At 37.5% G+C, this 22448-nt stretch overlaps 1 protein-coding gene across 6 annotated transcripts in view; it reads left to right on the top strand.

Annotated features, from left to right (window-relative positions):
• Positions 1-22448, top strand: part of ptprua (protein tyrosine phosphatase receptor type Ua) — a 322971-nt gene that overhangs the window by 288058 nt on the left and 12465 nt on the right. For 4 of the 6 annotated variants that reach the window (XM_055219240.2, XM_055219243.2, XM_055219241.2 and 1 more), the window contains 5 exons: positions 3393-3490; positions 5695-5811; positions 5928-6082; positions 10234-10369; positions 15662-15811. In XM_055219240.2, the coding sequence (XP_055075215.1) occupies positions 3393-3490; positions 5695-5811; positions 5928-6082; positions 10234-10369; positions 15662-15811 (656 nt within the window). The remainder of the gene's footprint in view (positions 1-3392; positions 3491-5694; positions 5812-5927; positions 6083-10233; positions 10370-15661; positions 15812-22448) is intronic. The other 2 variants (XM_055219242.2, XM_055219245.2) reach the window with 1 other exon arrangement.

Here is a 22448-nt window from a genome sequence, read left to right on the forward strand (position 1 = left end):
CAAAATAAGCGAAAGGATTTATGATTTAAAAAGTCACACATTCACAGACTACTCTCAAGACAACAACTTAACACCGAACTCTGATTACACATAAGATGGACTATCTGACAAACGCAAGCGTCTCTTTTTTCATAAACCCCTTCGAAGCATCTGCAGCCGACACATAATTTCAAATGAAGTGGCGAATACATATTTTGACATGACTTGCCACACACGACGGCCTAAATACACGCATCGTGCGCCCTCGAAAAAGAAGTCACAGGCCGCTATTGATGACTGGCATGTTTATCATTAATTGTCACATGCCAGACAGCTTATGATGGGAAATGAAAACAATCTGTAGCATCAGGTGTAAAATCATCTGTCGCATTTTTACCAAAAGAGAAAAAACTATAAAATCTGTAAAGTCAAGATATTTAAATAACAATGAAATCATTTTGACATAAAAGCGGTTTTAGAGAGAAAATGCTAATTATAGGTAATACAAAACAAACCCCATCTGTAGCATTTTCTAACTGACTGTATTCATTAGTGTTCAAAATGTTTATTTGCAAAGACAAGTTTTAATTATTACTGTGTTCATGTTTATTTTAAGAGGACTTATTCAAGTAGGTAAATTCAGTTCCTTACTTATGAGCAGTTTGTGGCCAACTTGTTTTTTAGTTTTTATAGTTAATGTCAGCATGATAAAGTTTGGCCCACATAAGGGGACAGTTTTTTCCGATGCGGTCCTCAGCCTAAATGGTTATGACACCCCTGCTTTAGATTATAAAAAGTTAAGAATAACTTTTAATAATAATTCTTCAAAGAACCTTTGACTGAATGGTTCTTTGATAAACCAAAATCGGTTCTTCTATGACAACACTGTGAAGAAGCTTTTAAGCACCTTTATTTTTAAAAATGTAGGTCATATCTACTACAGCTGAATGTTTGTGGGAATATTTTTATATCGTTTATATCCCATAATAATTTCCCAGCTGACAGCATGAGGACACAGCTTAGCCTGGGTTAATCGAAGCACCACTGCTTTTATAGCGGACAACAAACTTCTTGTTTCCATCATTAGTGGTGTTTAGTGTCGCTGTTAGTTATATAAAGTACTGTAAAGCTGCTTTGCTACAATGGAAAATCTTACAAAGTACAGTAGAAATACATTAATAAAAAAATCATACTCAATTACTCTATAGACATTGATTTTTAAAGCTCACATAACACACGCTGTTTCTGCTTGAATCTTGAATACCTACTGTATAGAGTAGTAAAGCTAAAGTCTAAAAGAGTCTTTAGTTTTATCAAAGACAGGTCAGCTCTAGCAATTCTTTCTAAATAAACCCGACCCCCTCGAGGTGTACCACGGGCGGAGCGAGTCACGAGATATTTCAATATCTCTGGATAACAAATCATTAATGATTAGCATTGGCTGCTAACGTATATTTAGCATTTTGAAGTAGACGCTATCTGACCTAATGTGCACTTCCGGTTTACGATACCTCGAGTTGTCCTAGACGCGACTCGATGCGGCGCTGAGCTGCGCGTCCTGTGTGCGACCCCCTTAAGTTTGAGTTGTTTATAACATGCATTTGAAAAAGCAACACTCGTCAAACATAATCATTATACATATTCTTTATTATAATGAAAATACCTGAAAAAGGTTTGAAGAACAGCAATATAAATATATCCTTAAGACATTTCCTGGAGCTGTGTGTTATAGCTGCGTGTGTCTGGTTCTTCGTCTCCAGCGCACATTGAGTTTCTGCACGAGATCGCCCCCTGGCTTTTGGATGTAGCGGCATTTCACCGTAATTCATTGAGAAGCATAGCAAGCATCATCGGCCGATATATCGGTGCACCCCTAGCAGTTTTACTTACTGACTCATGACCCGGTTGGGACCGCACACCCACAACTCGGCTGCTACCCCTTATAAACAAACTATATCTATTGTTTCCATAATGATGGGTTCATTGGGAAGCTGAACAAGCTTAATTTTCCCTCACAAACAACAACACACTTTTTCTGTGATATTGATTTCATGTCAACTCTTGATTGGTGTGTCCGTGCGTTATTCCGGTTAAATTGCCCATATACTGTAAGGACTTCCACTCCACTGAAGTTGCTCATAAAGGAAATAAAGCAAGATTTTTACGTGTGAATATTTCATGTTTGAAAAAAACGTTCTGATGACCCTGGCCAAGTGCATTCGGCACAGAAATGCTCCATCGTACATCCAACTTATTTTTGCCAGGAATCCAACTCCTAAACGGTGTTAATATGTCAGAATGCATGACATAGCTTTAACCCCCCCCCCAACATACAAGAACCTAAAAAAAATGTGATGTGAATTTGTCAAAAACCTTTCGGCAGTGTGATTTCAACTTCACTGAAAATAGTCATGTTCTTGACTATTTTCACATTATGGGTAAGTATTGGTAATTATGGGTAATTATGGGTAAGTTCTTTCCTGGAAGTAAAAGCTGCTGTTACAAGGAAAACATCAAATATAGCAAGCAGTAATTTCTTTTAAGCATTACAATTAGCACAACTTAGTTAATCTGTCTACAATATTAAACTATAAAATAGTTTACTTTATATCAATATTTTCTAATAATGTTAAAGTTAAATCAAATACAGAAATGTACATTTACTCTGCTGGCTAATGGTTTATAATTTACAGATATTTTCAAATACTGTACCCAACATATTTATACAAAACACCCAAACAAACACTCGGAAAAGGCAAACGCACAATGATGTTAAAAGACCAGCAGCTACAGAGCAACTGCGAACAGTTTTTAACTTTAAATGTATTCACTACAAAACTGCAAAAAAAAAAAAAAAAAATAAACAAAAAAGAGTGATTTTGACCAACAAGGCAAAACGCTGGTTTAAAGGAATAGTTTTATTGCATTATAGTATATACTGGTATTATATAGTGCCTCATTTTTAAAGCTCCAACCATCAAAAACAGATCCACCAATTGTTGGGGTAAATACACAATTTTCTGTGTTAATTCATCCCAGTGGCTGGGTTCATCTCTGTTTGCACCAACTTTGGGTTGAAAAAACCCAGCATTTTTTTAAACGCATTACCAAGAGCTAATTTTTATTTGGGGTGAACCATTAATTTAAAAGTCTCATCTTCTAATGTATCTACATATGAAAAACAACCCCCAATAGCCGAGCACAGGCAAACACCACAGAAACTCTCACATTCGCTCTTACTCACTGATTTCTTAATGCCTAAAATGTGTTCATAGTCTTTTTAGGACCTGATATCTCCTTCATCCCACATCTTTCCTTATGTAATACAGTTACTGTATGTCACCATTTCAGTATAAGAATCAAATCATTTCTCATCCTCCACAAAGCAAATTGTTCTGTGTGTCTCCCTGCAGGGCCTAAACAGGACATGATCTATGACTTCTGGCGCATGGTTTGGCAAGAGAACTGCTACAGCATCGTCATGATCACCAAACTGGTGGAGGTGGGGAGAGTGAGTAAAATAACTCTACATTTGCCCTGAGGTCGCCCCCCCCCCCCACCGTCTGCCCACTGATAGACGCAATTTATTACTGAACACTAAACGATGTGTTCACAGCTGACCATTTTTAAAGATCTTTACCAGGGCAAGCCATTAGCCAGAGCACATTACTTCTGATCAGTGATGTTTAATCTGTCCAACCCGTCTCCTTTTTAAGACTTGGTAACACTTAGATTACTGATACAGATCAAAGCAAATATGAACAGAAAGTAAACAAAATAGAGCATGAAACTTTTTGTATTTAGTTAGTTAACACAATTGTATTGTTTTATTGTAAAAGCAGCAACTGTAGCAAATGTCATATTTGATACACTCTGTGGTTAGTAGTTACCGTGGTACTTTTGTAGTGGTTAACTGATGTGGGTTTTTTAATGGCAGATGCCAATACTAATATTTACTAGGGATGCACCGAATGTTCGGCAACTATTATTATTTGGCCGAGAATAGCAAAAACTTGTTTTCAGTGTTTGACTGATTAGCTGATATAGCACAAACGTAATTATAGTAAACTATTTACACTCACCTAAAGAATTAGGAACACCTTTTCAATTTCTCAATCCAATTATGTAATCAACCAATCACATGGCAGTTGCGTCAATGCATTTAGGGGTGTGGTCTGAACTCCAAACTGAATGTCAGAATGGGAAAGAAAGGTGATTTAAGCAATTTTGAGCGTGGCATGGTTGTTGGTGCCAGACGGGCCGGTCTGAGTATTTCACAATCTGCTCAGTTACTGGGATTTTCATGCACAACCCTTTCTAGGGTTTACAAAGAATGGTGTAAAAAGGGAAAAACATCCAGTATGTGGCAGTCCTGTGGGTGAAAATGCCTTGTTGATGCTAGAGGTCAGAGGAGAATGAACCGACTGATTCAAGCTGATAGAAGAACAACTTTGACTGAAATAACCACTTGTTACAACCGAGGTATGCAGCAAAGCATTTGTGAAGCCACAACACGCACAACCTTGATGCGGATGGGCAACAACAGCAGAAGACCCCACCGGGTACCACTCATCTCCTCTACAAATAGGAAAAAGAGGCTAGAATTTGCACGAGCTCACCAAAATTGGACAGTTGAAGACTGAAAAAATGTTACCTGGTCTGATGAGTCTCCATTTCTGTTGAGACATTTAGATGGTAGAGTCAGAATTTGGCGTAAACAGAATGAGAACATGGATCCATCATGCCTTGTTACCACTGTGCAGGCTGGTGGTGGTGGTGTAATGGTGTGGCAAATGTTTTCTTGGCACACTTTAAGCCCTTTAGTGCCAATTATGCATTGTTTAAATGCCACGGCCTACCTGAGCATTGTTTCTAACCATGTCCATCCCTTTATGACCACCATGTACGCATCCTCTGATGGCTACTTCCAGCAGGATAATGCACCGTGTCACAAAGCTCGAATTGGTGTCTTGAACATGATAATGAGTTCATTGTACTAAAATGGCCCCCACAGTCACCAGATCTCAACCCAATAGAGCATCTTTGGGATGTGGTGGAACGGGAGCTTCGTGCCCTGGATGTGCATCCCACAAATCTCCATCAACTGCAAGATGCTATCTTATCAATATGAGCCAACATTTCTAAAGAATGCTTTCAGCACCTTGTTGAATCAATGCCACGTAGAATTAATGCAGTTCTGAAGGCGAAAAGGGGTCAAAGACAGTATTAGTATGGTGTTCCTAATAATCCTTTAGGTGAGTGTGTAACTAATTAAAATATTATTCTCCATAATATTAATGAATATATCAATTTAAGTGCTTGAACACTTATAACAAGACATATGTACCGCAGATCTGAAACCTGTTTGAATAAGACATTGCTGCATGCCGAAGTGTTAATGTGTGTAACATGACATAACATCATGTTTAAAACTGAACAATTGGTTATTTTACTGTCTGTCAGATATTGGCTTTTCATCTGGGTGTCGTTTTATTAGGAACAACTAATTTAAGGAAAAAGGTTTATTGAACAATGCATTTTAGTACCAAATGTATTTATATATTATAACTAAATGGTGAATATTACGAACTTTGTGAGGTTATCAAGGGTACTGACCCAGCGACAGCTTTTCTGTCAAGTACTAATCAAATATGTGGTACTTGATTTGTATTGTAGCTATTGTGTTTCAGTTGTGTGTATGTGTGTGTGTTTCAGATGAAATGCTGTAAATACTGGCCCGATGACAGTGAGCTATACGGAGACATAAAAATCACTTTACTGAAAACTGAAACATTGGCAGAATACACAGTGCGCACCTTTGCCATGGAAAGGGTAAATGCATTCTAGATACAAAAAAGTAAAATAAACCAGACAATAGTGCTTTCATGTATATAATGAAGGAAACAAAACATTTTGTACGGTTAATGTGTTTGTTTGTATTACATCAGCGAGGTTACCCAGCCAAGCATGAAGTCTGCCAGTTTCACTTTACATCGTGGCCGGAGCACGGCGTCCCATTTCACGCTACAGGACTGCTGGGCTTCCTACGACGGGTGAAAGCGTCCACACCCCCTGACGCCGGGCCGGTGGTTGTTCACTGCAGGTAATGACACATTACTTACTGTATGCATCATCCTCATGTTTGACTGCTCAGGGAAAATATTTCAACAATCATTAACACGGCGGCTTGATGAAAAGACAATGTGTTGACACGCAGTTTACCGAGTCTAATACTGACACAGAGACAGATGCGATTTCCCAAGACACCCATTTCAGTGACATTTGTCAGGTGGTAGTGACATTTTTATATGGTTTTTCAAGAAAATTGCTTACAGCTATTTTAAAGGTGAATATTTGTTCAGACAGCTTTCCTCACACATCTGCCACACTACACTTTTCGTTCCATTGGCTTCCATACATACACATGCGAATTCGTCAGACCAGAAACGCAATCTCGTGTGAAGATTTTGGTCTTTTAAGATGTCTTTTAAGACAAAGCAATTCATCAAATGTATTCACAGAGTTTCTATTGCAGCATCTGACTATTTATAGACTAAATTTGATGGGGGATTATCCCCCCCTGGTCTTTTTAAATGCCTGCCTCTGAAGAATTATATTTTATCTATGAGAAAAATGCTGCTTATAGTCCGAAAAATACGGTAAGTAAAAACGCTTTTATGCAATAGTGCAAACAACATTAAAATCAGGAATGGAGTATTACTGTCACCTGTGCCAATAGGTTACAGCTTGCTTGGATATACCATGATCGTTTTTAAATCCATGCCCGGATTTTCCAAATGTCGCCAAGCACCTATAGTCTATTTCAGCATAAAAACAGCCAAATATTAAATGAAAAGGATTCCAAGCAGCATATCATCGTATTTTGTAGGACGTCACAAAATTAATCTAAGAAATATTACCATTGAGAATGAGACAGTGGTTCATAATTTATTTTCATAAATAAAAATATCCCTCCTCTGATTTTTTCACAAATCCCACCCTGGTAACACATATCAGAAATGTATGAGCCACAGGTCAGAGGAACCAAATCATTTGGTAATTGGATCACAGAAACCACGTACTGCACGGAGACAGTCGAAATGCTTCCCACCACGTCAACTGTTTTAGTGTATGGAAAGCAGTGGATGATCGCCTGTTAACCATTAAAATAAATGAGATTAAAAATGATTTAAAGCTAAAATCTTGCATTTCTTAAATATCTCTCCATCTCTCTTCAATAATTAAGCTGAATTGAGACCAGGTTTTGACATTACATGAAATATATCCTTAATTCTGGGAATCTAATTGTTCTTAGACTTTTACATTTTACACTAAGAAGCTTTGTAAATGCCGTCTTAGGTCCACATTTAATAAGCCGATCACACTTGACTCTGCCTAGATATTAAAGCTTTATTAAATATGTTAAAAATGTGCCATTCCAGGAAATCTATTTTTACTCCTGCGATAAAACAATAATATATTTAAAAGTTATGCTGACCCAGACTGACAATATAGTGCATTTGAAACAGATTTGAATGTTATGTAGCACGTGTGGCACAAAGTGAACCTGTTTTTCTATATTGCACACTTGTCATAGTCCAACACCTCAAAGGCTATGTTCAGAATAGTACAGTATACTGCTCTTACTGGTTCTGCAGTATGCAGTATAGGTTGTATACAGTGTACAGTAGGCTAATTTTATGTTTGTACAGAGCAGGCCCGGGGTAGGTAATCGGGAGAACCAGGGAGAATTCCCGGTGGGCCACTTCACTTTTGGGCGGGTTGGGGTTTTAGTTTTTTTTACATTTGTCACATTAGTGAGCCTATCTTCTCTTAAATAACACTACACACGTTGCGCATTCTGATTATTATTTAATTTATATTTAGCCATTAAATTTTTTATTAAAAGGTCCAGTGTGTAGATTTTTAGCGGCATTTAGTGCTGAGACTGTAATTGCAACTAATGGCTCAGTCCACAGCTCATCGTTCCCTTTCAAAACACATACTAAAGCTACAGTAGCCGCCACAGGACAAACATATCAACGTAGTGACAATGCACTTTATAGAGCAGTTTGTCCATTTAGGGCTACTGTAGGTAAGGGATAATGTACAGGCAGCCGGTAGTTATCGGGAAATAAGCCCCGACAGTGTGATCAGGACCCAATGTGAAGCGGAGGGTCTTGTATCACACTGAAGGGGCTTATTTACCCGATAACTACCGGCTGCCTCTACATTATCCCGCTTATTACACGGCTACTTGCCACATAAGAAAAAAAACTGGACATGAATATGAATTTGAAACATTTTATTGGCATATTTGTTTTAAATTAACATTTTTATCCTTCCGCGAAACTTTGCACAGATGCATAAAATGATCATAATACCTTAAGATCCTCTGCTTCAAACTTGTCTGTCTCCATTTTTTTCTCTTTTAGCCAGTCTTTGAGAAGTTTTAATGCCCATTCTGTAATTTTTTGTGTGTTGGCTTCGTAGCTGTCATGCTCTATTTTGTCAAGTTCAGTCTCAGTAAGCTGTCCGTGTCTTGTCGTTTTTCGTTCTTCTATGCACTGTTTAAATGTTTTGTTTTTTCCGTAACGTTACATGTTAAAATGAATGTCAAACTTTTTCCATTCTTAATTGTGGTTGTCCAGTGTTTGTCACAAGATGGCGCCAAACAGTAATCTTTGTTGGCGCGGAGGGATTTAACACATACAAGTAGCACCAGCTATGCGTTATTACTTTGGAGCGGTTATTATTTGAAAAGAACGAACCTGCAAATGTCTCAACTGACCAATCAGAATCAAGCATTCCAGAGAGCCGTGTAATAAAAACAAATACAAAATGGCAACTACCATGTAAGGATGCCTTACATGGTAGTTTAATGCCTTACATTACACAAACTATCTCTTTATTGACGAGATGACTCAACAATATTTATTGACATTTATCTGGATATCGCCATAATTGTGCAATTGTATACAAATTAAAAATATGATTAAAGACTGTGGTGTTTTTTTCATAAATCAGTATGCAGCAACAGTGGCGCAGTGATACTTATGTAATGCGGTCTGAACCGTGGGTTTACCAGGGTATTTTATCAGAATGAAGAACCAGAACTGCCTGTTTTATAATTATCAATTTAACATATGCTGGGTTGTTTCAACCTTAAAAATATTGGATTGTTGTAACACATTTTAAGGTCAAATATAAACTGAGTTTATTTAACCCAACGACTGTGTTTGTCCCTTTTTGACCCAGCACTGGGTTGTAAATAACCCAGCCTTTTTTCGAGTGTATCTCTTTTGATGGTTTTATTGTCTCTTTATAATGTGCTTTTTCTGTCTGACTGCAAATATATTCTTTAGACCGAAGCTAAGAATGTCTGTGCGTTTGCTGTAAATTATAAAGAGAAAAACACTTTATGGCGGTTCACCGTTCCAAGGACGTATGTTTGCTCCCTCACAGTTCTTACTCTAAAGAAAGCTGTTACTGTCGAATAAAAACAAGTTGAAGTTGAACAAAGAAGCTCCAGACATTGGTTCATGTAAGCATCACAGTGGATATACTCAATACATTTGTAAATCAGTACTAAAGACTCTTTTACCCACGAGTGTTTTAAAAAGTTAACATCATTTGTTGATATAATGTGTCTTTCAAGGTATCTTGCTTGAATAGGGTTTTCCAATTTACTAATAAAGATAATTTATTAGTAGGCCTTTGCTGCTATGAATCCCACTCACATTACACTTTCTTATTAGTTTCAGCGCACTTCATGTTTTACCAGCTGATAGCGTTATATCATCAGTATTATGCTCAGTATCAACTGTGCTTTGAAATTTGAAGTGGAAGCTGTACCAACGTCTCATTAGGGAAGTTGCGCCACTAGGCGGCCATGTTTGCAACATCAATGGGCAGTTATTTCAATCATGTGAGACTAAAGTCTTATCTACTTGAATGGAAAAGACAGATGTCTTTAAAAACGTGTAATTAAACAACATATTTCTGACCAACAAAGAAACCTGACATCAACTGTAACTATAATGCAACCATAATGTTAGTTAAAACACCTTTTTTAAGTTGTCTCAGCTATTCACATGCGCACAGGTTGCCAAGTGTGTTACGGGAGTCTGTACAGAGCCTTTCCCAAGAGAATTGTCAGTCTTTAAATGAAGAAAAAATAATTTATAAACCTACTGTACTTTATAAACTAATCTGAGCTATAAAAACATACTGGCTCTGTTCATCTGTCTACAGTATGGGCGCTGGCCGCACGGGCTGTTACATCGTACTGGACGTGATGTTGGACATGGCGGAGTGTGAGGGTGTGGTGGACATTTATAACTGTGTGAAGACGCTTTGCTCACGACGTATAAACATGATCCAGACTGAGGTGAGACTTCTGCTCATACTGCCATGAAAATTCAGTTAAACTGTTTCTACAGTAAAATGAAGGGCTGGTGACTTGCGTTAGTCTACAAGAATAAGCTAACATTAGCAGTCGTTAACATGTGGTTTTAATCCAATCTTACACCTGTCACTTATAAACGTGGACATTATTCTCCCTAATGAACATGATTCATTCATAATTCATTTTTTGTGCCTGGCTTTAACATTTATATATATATATATATATATATATATATATATATTCTATTCAATAACAAGAAACAAAGCACCTCAAAGGTTTCTTAGTAAAAAGATATTCAGCATCATTTAAAATAGATTTTGTTTAAAAAAAAATTGATATTTTTTATAAATGCTTTATTTTTCTTTTGAAATTCGTTCGCATTCGTAACTCATAATGGATTAATGAACTGCACAAGCGATCAAAGTGAATGTGTTTCTATTCTAGTAACTCCTCAAGGGGTCCAGCGCCGAACAACAAAGAGGAAACTATAACCTTATGTATAATCACTGTTCGCTTAATACCACAAGAGCGTTTAAAACGTGCTTCGAATTTAATGATATAATGCATGAGATCTCTTGTGTCTTTCCTATACACTGACGCTTATAAGATGTGAATAGACATTAAAAAGCTGAAGGCCGATCCATTAGGCTTACTCAAAGACAATGAGACGAAACAATGTGATAATTTGTAAGCAATTAAGACCTACAATGTTTCCCTGGTGAATGATAAAGGGATACAATTCAATAGACTTGAATGAAGGACATGGGCCATATATAAAGATCAGAAGACCATACAGTATACACTTAAATGGGACCTTTCATTTGTCCTAGTAAAAAGCTACTGTATTTAGCACATCCTTTCAACCTCTACGAACATCCGAGCAACATGAGACACTTATAATATTAATAAATAATAATTTCTTATAAGTTCGTGATGCAGTATGTCACAGATAAAACATTAAGATGATGAATAGGACATGTGGCTTTGCATGGTCAAACAATTTACAGTGGGGAAAATATATATTTGACACATCAGTAAGGGGATTTCTAAGTGGGCTATTGACACAAAATTTCCACCAGATGTACCCATCAAGCCAAATATTGAATTCATACAAAGAAATCAGAACATTTAAGTATACAAGTTGAGTCATAATAAATAAAGTGAAATGACACAGAGAACAAGGTGCAAAATGGCATAGAAAGCCAGGAGATCATCTGACATCTGTCAGTATTGAAAGGGAAACCCTGCACCCTATCAGTACTAATTGATATCAGCTGCTTTAGTCCTAATTGATGGCCTATAAAGGCTTTTCAATAACCAGGTAGCACAGAGGAAAGACTTCATGATGGGTAAAAGCAAAGAACTATCTTGAGATCTTTGTGATCTTATCCTTGAATGGGGGAATGGTTATAGGTGCAGTTCCAGAATGCTGAATGTTCCTGTGAGCACTGTGGGGGCCATTATCCGGAAATGGAAAAGCATTACTTCACCATAAACCAGCCACAATCAGGTGATCCATGTAAGATCCCTGTCTGAGGAGTCCAACGAATAATCAGGAGAGCCAAGAACCACTCGGGCAGAACTTCAGGAAGACATTGCATCAGCAGGTAATGTTGTTTCAATGAAAACTACAAGCAATGCACTAAACAGCCATGGCATCCATGCACGCTCACCACGCAAGACTCCATTGCTGAACAAAAAGCATGTTGAGACTTGGTAAAAGTTTGCTAAAGAGCATTTGGAGAAGCTTGTGGATTATTGGGAGACTATAGTATGGTCAGATTAAAGCTAAATTGAACGTTTTGGCAGTCATTCTACACATCATGTTTGGAGAAGAAATGGCACTGCCCACCACCACAAGAACACCATACCAACAGTTATGTTTGTGGGTGGAAGCATCATGGTTTGGGGATGCTTTTCAGCAAGGGGTACTGGCAGACTTCATATTAGTGAAGGCAGGATGAATGGAGAAATGTACCGGGACATTCTGGATAAAAATCTGCTGCCATCCACCAGAAATCTGAAAATGAAAAGAGGGTGGACATTTCAGCAAGACAATGATCCCAAACACAAGACCAAGGAAACAATGAAGTGGTTTCAAAGAAAGAAAATCAAGTTGAAGAAAATCTATGGAGAGAACTGAAGATCAAAGTTCATAAAAGAGGCCCAATGAACCTTCAAGATTTAAAGACCATTTGTGTGGAAATGGGCCAGAATCACTCCTGAACAATGCAGACAACTGGTCTCTCCATACAAGAGGCGTTTAGAAGCTGTAATCACCAACAAAGGCTTTTCTACAAAGTATTAAATAAAGTGTGTTCAAAACTTATTTCCCTGTGTCATTTCACTTTATTTATTATGACTCAACTTGTATTAACATAAATGTTCTGATTTCTTTGTATTAATTCAATATTTGGCTTGATGGCTACATCTGTTGGAAATTTTGTGTCAATAGCCCACTTAGAAATCCCCTTACTGATAAAAATGCTGATGTGTCAAACACTTATTTTCCCCACTGTACATCTATTATCACTTAAGGTGTACTTACTTTTGTTATTTTGATATGAATGGCTAAATGTTAAGTTATTTTTAGAGGACAATAAATCTATACTGCTATACAAGAAGCACATTGACTACTCTAAAATGACTACTCTAAAATATATCCAAATTTCATTTCTAGTATTGTCCCTTGAGAAGTTGTCAGGGGTGTACTCACTTTTGTGAGATACTGTATATATATATATATATATATATATATATATATATATATATATATGCAAAGAGTCTCTCACAACTTTATAAATATTTGACAGTGTGGACAAAAAAATGAAGCACAGCTTTGTAACTGTATGAAGGAACGCTTAGTGATGGGGTGTAATTAACATCCGTCACTTGACAAATGCAGGTGCTTTTAGTACAGTGGCAGGTAATTTTGCCAACCACTGTGACGGCGACTTGTAAGACATTTCAGATTGACGTTCAACAAAAATGTCTTTGCTCAAATGCAAGGATGTGAATCTTAATTATGTTTTGGAGAACAGACTAATGAAAAGCTGATGATGTGTGTTTTTTCTGCTGCTCACACAAAGCTCTGCAAATAATGTAAACTATATTTGTGACCCGTGCTGGCAAAATGAGTTGGAATGAGCAAATTATCAAAAATGAATTATTTATTTTTATATACTCCAAACAATGTATGATTTGTTGGAGTCTGACAAAAAAATTACAGGACAAGTCAGCAAAGTCAATTTTTGAAAAAATTAGACGATGCACATTCCCACTCATCTTGCCAGCATGGGTCACAGATGAAGGGTACAAATGCAAAACCCTCTGAGTACATGCAAAAATCTCTTAAAGGTAAAAGTCTCAAAAATTCAGTCAATATCATAATGTTGTGGTTAAGCTCCTTTAACGGTTAAAAAACTCTGAAGTAATCATGCCATAATCCATTATTCAGGCCAAGTCTTCTTCCATGCAGCTTAGGGTGTTTTCAGACCTGTAGATTGATTGCTTTGTTCTGAAACCGGGGGTTAAATTTCAAGTTGGTTCGGTTCACATTCACAAGGCAATATTTCCAAACAAACCCGACTTTGTTAATACAAGTCACGTGCGAGTAAATGCTCCTTTAATTGGTCAGAATGCATCTCTTTCATTTCCGTGATTCCGCTCAAAGTTCTCTGTCAGGATTGACAGACAGCAGCGTTGCGGGAATATTGTGTAAGTGTGAGCAGGAATCAAAACTTAAGTGGAACAACATTCTTACCATGTATGTGTCTTACCAAGACCAGCATAAGCTGGTTTTAGCTGGTCTCCCAGCTTAGTCTACCATCAAGAACTGTTGCCTTACGTAAAGCTGGAAAGGGTTACAAAGTTACTTCAAAGACTTTAGAAATTCACCAGTCTACAGATACAAACAATCTACAAATGGAGACGCTTTGGGACTGTTGCTACTCTACCAAGAAGTGGACGCCCAGTCAAAATGACACCAAGAGCACCACAAAGACTCATCAATGAAGTAAAGAAACAAACCCGAATGACAGCCAAAGATTTGAAGCATCATTGGAACTTGCTAACATCTCTGTTAATGAGTCTACAATACGTAAAACACTGAACAAGCAGGGTATCCATGGCAAGCCACTGCTTCCTAAAAAGAACATTGCTGCACACCTGAAGTTTGCAAAAGTGCACACTGACACTCCGCAGCGGTATTGGCAAAATGTTTTGTTGACTGAAAAAACCAAGATTGAACTATTTGGAAAAAACACACAGCGCTACATCTGGTAATGAAAAAGAGGACAGCATATCATCATGAAAACATCATCCCAACTGTAAAGTATGGTGGAGGAAACATCATGATTTGGGCTTTGCTGTATCAGGGCCTGGCCAGCTTGCAATTATTGAGGGGAAGATAAATTTCCAAGTATATCAGACAATTCTTTAGGATAACGTGAGAATGTCTGTACATCAGCTGAAACTGTGTAGGTGTGTGATGCAACAGGACAACAACCCAAAACACAGGAACAAGTCCACAACAGAATGGCTTAAAAAAACAAAGTCCGCCTTTTGAAGTGGCCAAGTCAGAGCCCAGACCTCAACCAAATAGAGATTCTATGGATTGACTTGACCGAAGAATATGACAGAGTTATTAGTTCTGCCAGGAAAAATTGGCTTAAATAAATCCTCAATGATGTGCAGGTCTGCTCCACAGCTACAGGAAGCACCTGGTTGAGGTTATGGATGCCGGGTCAACCAGTTATTATATATATATATATAAAATAGATTTACTGTTTGTATGTTTTCCATTGGTCAAGGATCTGTAAGGTATCTTTTATATTTAGAAATATGTAATTATTTAACTTTCACTTTGTGAAAATGCATAGAAACTTATGATAATCCATACTTGGAATGTGACCTATTTAGCCCATCTAGTGAGTAGTGAACACACACTGCCAGTCGTCTGACTCTCTAACCATAAGTCCACAACATATTTTCTTGTATAGTAAGTCTGCTGATGGCCATTTGTAGATAACTTTATGTGAGAATAATATAAATTTGATTCACTTTGACATTTCCTTTCTAGGCTGCTAAATAAAGCTAATATTATACATTTCTCTGACGTTTTGTCACATCATCTTTAATCAAAGCTTTTAATTAAAGTAATTGGATAGTGTATATTGCATGTTTTGACACAGCCCGATTTCTTTAAAGCCATATGTTGTATTGTTATGCTGTACTTTGACCCGACGTGACTTTGTGGATCGCTTGGTTTTTCAGGAGCAGTATGTGTTCATACACGATGCCATACTGGAAGCCTGTCTGTGCGGAGAGACTTCAATCCCTATCAGCGAGTTTTCTCTCACCTATAAGGACATGTTGAGTGTGGACTCTCAGACCAACACCTCTCAGCTCAGAGAAGAGTTTCAGGTGATTTATCTGACATACACTGTTAGTGCTGGTTAGCACTGATACTAACTTGTGTTTTACCGACCATAGTTTAGATGTTGTTAAACCACACAGCATTCAATTTTTAAATATTTAAATGGCATCCCTCCATTAGAAAATATAATGGATATAATGGTCCCTGTCATCATGTGAACGGTAACGGCGTGTTGCTTTTATGACCGTCAATTTATTTTTGTTTTGTATCGAAATTGATACACAATATTGCCAAGTATTGAATTATTTACATATATAAATAGTTGCTGACAAAATGCAAATGAAGATCATCAATATACATTGCATTATTGTTTTATTACATACACTGTTAAAAAACATGATGTACTTCTTTGTCCTTTATTTCTTTATGCCATTCCAGTATCTATGGCTATATTCATAGCAAGAACTGGTTAACTTTTGGCAATTATGGCAATCATGGCAATAACTGTTTCTCAAAATTACATGATGCAAACTGTACATACACAGAACACATTTACAGTCAAAATTACAGTACTGTGCAAAAGTCTTAGGCCACCATCACCAGCTTTGTTGTTTTAGCAAAGTTTTAATGTACATCCATATTTATTTTTCACTCATATTATAATTTCTATCAGAGATGGCGATAGAGAGGCCAGAGTTACAGACTGCAGCTTTAAAAAACAAACAAAAAAATTATTAAAGTGAAATTTTAAAACGGTTAGTATCAAGGGCGTAGGTTTGATTCTGGCATTGGTGGGGACATAAATAAAATGGTCGCATTGCAAAAACTGTTTATCACTGTTTACTTGACATAAACAACAGACAACTCAGTATGCACTTTACTCAGTAACATCTGACTCGCCACCCCCGGTGCCATCCCAAATTGAATGTACTATAATAAACAATTAGAGAGCCTAATAAACAGTAACTGTTTAAGTCTTTGTCAAAAAAAATAAAATCACATTGTAACATATATCCAAATTTATTTTATAAGATTAAAGAATATGCAATTAATATTTAATTCTTAATTTAATTTTGCCAAAAAAATCCCAGTGTTTAAGTAGGTATGTATATCATGCTGTTTCCTGAACAACGTTTATTAACGTTTCTGTAGTTCACATTAAATCTTCTTTTCATTAACAGACAGTTAATCAGTGTGAAAAAAATAGTTTTAAGTTTAAAATGCAACCTTACATTATGTCTACATCTGCGCAAGTAATGACCACAGTGCAGTAATGTAAAGTATTCAGCAATCATGACATGAATTCATGTTTTTACCATGTTGGGGTTATTTTCTTTCATGGATTAGGGACCCTAAATAACCTTGCTACCCCATTTATAAAAGGTTGACACGCGTTTGCAACTCCTCAGGTTAACATGGGATTGTCGTGTATTGGTGAAAACACTGTCCTTGAATCATTATGTGACACAACTTTTTTTGTGCATGAAACGGTTACAGTGGGTATAATAATACTTTCTTCCTCACTTACCTGTAGCCCGAATAATCACGCGCGTCTTGTTGAGTGAACTTTGGCGCGTTGTACAAAGTGAAACCATCCTATCACACGTAGCGAGTAAAAAGAAGCCCATCAGAAAGTGATGTGAGTTAGAGAGGCGGGACTCAAGAAATGCCAATCCAATCATATTAGCAATGTGAGTTAGAGAGGCGGGACTAAAGAAATGCAAAGCCAATCATATTAGCGATGTGAGTTACGGAGGCGGGCATTGCAGAGAACGAAAGCTGTTAACCGTTTGTGTACCACATAGAGCGTTATTTTTACAGAACGGGATCGCTAAAGATTTCTAATCTCATTTAAATGATTCCTGAAAAAAAATATTATAAGTAAAAAATAGAAAACACAAGAATAAGACGGACATCAGTGGTTATATATAAATACAGATTAATTGTTTGGTCGAAATTATTGCTAGGGACAATTCAGTCTTCCCTGAATATTGGTAAGGACATGTCCCACCCTAAATCTACGCCCATGGTAAGTATAGCTAACTTAATATTTCAAGCTGAAAGACCTAAAAGCTCTTAGTTTGTTGATAAAATAGCGAGCACTGGATTATGAGCATCCTCAGTTCAAGGTATTTAGTATGATGCCATTTCTTCTGCATCATACTCAAAGGCTCGCCCTACTCTGTGATTATTTTTTATGTATTTAGTTCTTACATGTAAATTTTACTAAATGCAATAGATGAGAGGATTTTTTTCATCAGAGTGGAATACAACAATATGAAATTTCAAATTTTGTTATTTTTGCATTTTGCCCCCATAAATCAAAAGACTTAGTTTATGTAACTTTTTGACATACAAAATCCATACACACTCTTTCAAGCTTACTAAATGTTGAATTATTAAAATTTTCAGCAAGCAGATAGTGTGCGGGAATTGCTTTTCATGTATGTTATGAGACTTTTTGTAGTCTTATCCCACGCACCTATCCAATCACTTCAGGTGTGCGACGCTAATTTGTTTAAAATTACTGAATGTAAAATTGTAAGTCCAAATGTTTTTAGGATTACCCATAATCCCTTGATGTAATATTACCACTGCGAGACAAGCGTAATGGGAACCTAAGTGCAGTTTAATGAAAAATAACACAAGAACAAAAGCAAACACAAAGCATGGCATGGCATGGCAAAGAAACTCACTTCAGCAGAACATACATTAAACAAAGCTTGACAAAGACAATGGGAACATGAGTAGGGTTGCTAACTGTCTCGTATTTTGAGCCTAATTTACTTTTCCCGTACGGGTTTTTGACAAAACGTCTAACACTAAAGTTGAATAAACTCAAAAAGCTTTGCAACCAGTAGCTTTATTTTATTTCAGTTTACTCAACTTTTAATTTTTTTACATTGTACTACTTTTATTTGTCTCTGTTATGTTTTTTTGTTTTTGTGGAGAATGGGATGTTTTAGGGCAGGGCTGGGATCAGATGCTCCAGAATATCTTTTACACTACATGTTGATGCATAAGGCAAACCAGTGAATTTAATGAAGTACAATGTACATTTAAAACGATGCCAGAGGTGTGCTCTTAAAAAAAATATGCTGAGGGGTGCGACTAAGGGCGGTTTCACATTTGGTGCGATTGCCTGGTCCGAACCCGAGTTCGATTGCTAACCCCTCCCCATGCCCCCCATGGAATGTGTTCACATATTATTTTTGCACCCGAACCGTGGTACGCTTGCATCATCAAGCTGCAGTCGGCGCATACTCATGTTGCTTGGCAACCGCTGTAAACGAGAAGACGACAAGCGTGATTGACGAACTGCAAGCAGAGAGATGATTTCTGAATGTCTCCGCAAAAATTGACGTCGGCGGACAGCCCGTTGTCATTGAAACGACTTTAGTATATTTGCGGCAGACAGACGCAAGTGCGTTTCTGTATTACTTCTTTGAAAGCAAAACCAAAGGTTTAAAAAAATAAGAACAAAAGTCAAGCAAGCATTCTATGCATTTTATTGTCAAGGTAAGTGCACGCACACAAACACACACGTCTGTTATTTTAGTGGGGACATTCCATATTAGGGATGCACCGAATCCAGGATTCGGATTCGGATTCGGCCGAATACTGGGCTTTTTGACGGGGTTCGGGTTCGGCCGAATCCTAGACTTTTTCTCCACCGAACCGAACCCTTGGCTTGCGCTACGCTGGTCGACGTCACGCGGCCGTTGATTACACACATCGGGTGCTGACGTGGAGATGAGCTTTTTCTTTCGGTAAACCTTAGGGGCTGGACACACCAAAACTTTTAAACACGGCTGAAAACGCCTTGAGGACGCCAAATGCCAGCTGTTTTTCAGCTGAGCGCTTGGTCGCAGTGATGCTTCAGCTGTGAGCCGGTTGGTTGCTGTGGTAATGTCCCGCCCCTCCTCCACTGTAATTGGACGGCCGTGTGAAGACTGTGACATTGACGAGCGGAGCTTCTAACTCAAAGTATAGTTTTCAGCGCGGAGCTGCTTGCTTATTGGAAAAACGAGCGTGTCGCAACGCATCGCTTTTATTATGCATAGGCTTATGGTAATTGTCAAAATAGTTTTCCAACTTGTCATCCTGGCATAATGTACACTTAAAATTAAATAGAATGAAAAATACACTGCTGTGGACGTTGTTTACTTCATTAATGTGCTTTACTGTGTTAATGGAATAAGGATGCGAGTAGGATTCGGTATTCGGTTTCGGCCGAATCTTAAACGGTGGATTCGGGATTCGGCCGAACCTAAAAAATCTGGATTCGGTGCATCCCTATTCCAAATAATACGTAATTAACAGCGGTTCACTTCCACGATTTGGTACGATTGCGCTCACATTAGCAGCGAACCGTTCTGGAGTTAACATGAACCAGACCCCAGACCACCCTTTTTAAGCGGACTCGAGTACGTTTTGCGGGTGCGCACCCGAGTTCAGAAGACAGCGTTCACATCATCCAAAGGTACCGAACTCTGACATCAATCGAACCCGGGTGCGCACCAAAAGTGCTAATGTGAAAACGCCCTAAATGAGTTGTGAGTATAAAGGCGTTGCTTTAATGGAATCAAGGAGAATACTGTAACAAAAATACCATTACCTGTAATATATTTTAGTGTGTCATAAACCTATCACTGACCTTAAGTCCAGAGGTCTTTCACAATACATCACGTCAAAGCAGCATTACAGAACTTTCACACATTTCAGTCTATTCGGACGCATTGAAGGGTACTCGCTGGTCAAATCTGACTCAGGATCAGTATTCTACCCAGATTCACTTAAAACATTTTTTTTTAAACTTGACCCTTTTTTGACCCATAATCTGAGACAATAAAATAATCCTGCACATGATTTATTCATTTTAGGAAGTTATTATCCAGCAACTTGGCCACAGATTAGATTATAATGACAGCCTGAAGTAATGTTGTGGAGTCAGCTAATGCACTGTAGATGATACCTGTTCAAGTACATTGAGCACATGTGATTGCTTTGATCCAGGATGAGATGATGTACTGTTACTGTGCTGTTCAGATAGGAAGTTCAGATGAAACACGCTGGCAGATTAAAGCAATTACCCCAAATCTGTACGAAAGCAAAACTACCAAAGCATGAGACACCCACAGTCTGTTAAATATCCATCTGATGTGTATCGGGCTACCAACTGAAAGATTTGTGCAACGGCAACACAATTTCCACCGATTTGGATGTCAGTTCTTATCAGTCTGCATAAAAATAACAGGTATGCTATCAAGTTCATAAGCATTGTGCTAGTCCAAAACCCATGATCATACTTTGTGTCCTCACCCTACCGGTCTAGGATTAAATACTTTACTTGTTTTTAGTTACCACTGAACAGTTTTGCGAGTGATAATCATATGTGGAAATACATCTCCTAAATTGTTATGTATGTAATACAGAAATTTGTGGTGATTGAACCATATCTGCATTGTGGCGTTTTATGCAACAATAAATGGTCAAATTATTTGGTAGAGTTGTTCTTGACTATTACCTGAAAAGTCAAATCAGTTCTCTGGGTTATGAAGCCGTGGGTTTGTTTAAGGGAGTTGCGAGATAGTGTGGCCGATTAAAATACACTTGGCGAATAGAGCAATGTAAACAATAATTTTGTCTATATCTGGAGCGTCTGTTTAGCGTGTCACCCTTCCCGAAGTGCAGGACACGCTGTTTACAATTAACACAGCTACTTTACTAAGCTTTACTACTCAACTGCAGATGTGAATATTATACATATATATTCTTGCGTAAACTAATCTGTCAACTGCATTTTTTGACCCAAGAAACAGTAACATTGAGAAATGGCTATTACATCTATTGAGTTATTATGACATTCAAAACAAACGGCTGAAAGTGTTACATGTCATTCTGAGCTTTAAATCCATGGCAGAAGAAAGTAGTTCCTCACAAAAGAGGTTTTTAAAGATACTCAATATCGCTATAAAGATATAAAAGCAATATCGCCCCTCGATCTGATCTGATAGAGTCGTGTGATTATAACTATCTGGCCTAATAACAGCCGTGATGATATAGAGCTATATCATACTCCTACTTGAGCAATATTGCTTTAATATATGTAATCTAGATTGTAATATATAGCTTTCCCAAAGACTCAACATGTGTGAAGTCAAGACACATTCCTTTGTTTGTTTACATTCATAAATCCAGTCCTCAAAATTTTCCTGACCCTGCTTTTATGAACACTCCCTTGTTCATCTCAGATTAAACCGGTAACTCAATGTGATAGATAATACTGAATGGCTGCACATTTGGGAGGTATAGTCATAGCTGTAGTCACAGGCTGCACCAAAATAGCCCCCATACCCTTAAAAAGTGCATTATTTAAGGAAACATCCTTTTTAAGTGGTGTCCGAAATCATAGTGGACATTATTGAGTGCACTCATTCAACCCCACAGTGCCGATGTACACTAACAGTTAGCCGCTACTCTTTCAGCAAGGCTTGTGATTTTCATGTGTCAAACAAAAAAATGTGTTAAATATATGGGTCAATGACGTGATGTTAATTATTTTGTGTCCATATGGTTCAATTAAATGTAAGTCAAAAATTTCTGATTTTATTTTCATTTTGAAAGAATATTTGGGGGATAATTGCAAAAATGTCAATGTTGTGTAACCGTTCTGTGTTAATT

The sequence above is a fragment of the Misgurnus anguillicaudatus genome, chromosome 20, assembly GCF_027580225.2.
Source record: "Misgurnus anguillicaudatus chromosome 20, ASM2758022v2, whole genome shotgun sequence".
Taxonomy (NCBI): domain Eukaryota; kingdom Metazoa; phylum Chordata; class Actinopteri; order Cypriniformes; family Cobitidae; genus Misgurnus; species Misgurnus anguillicaudatus.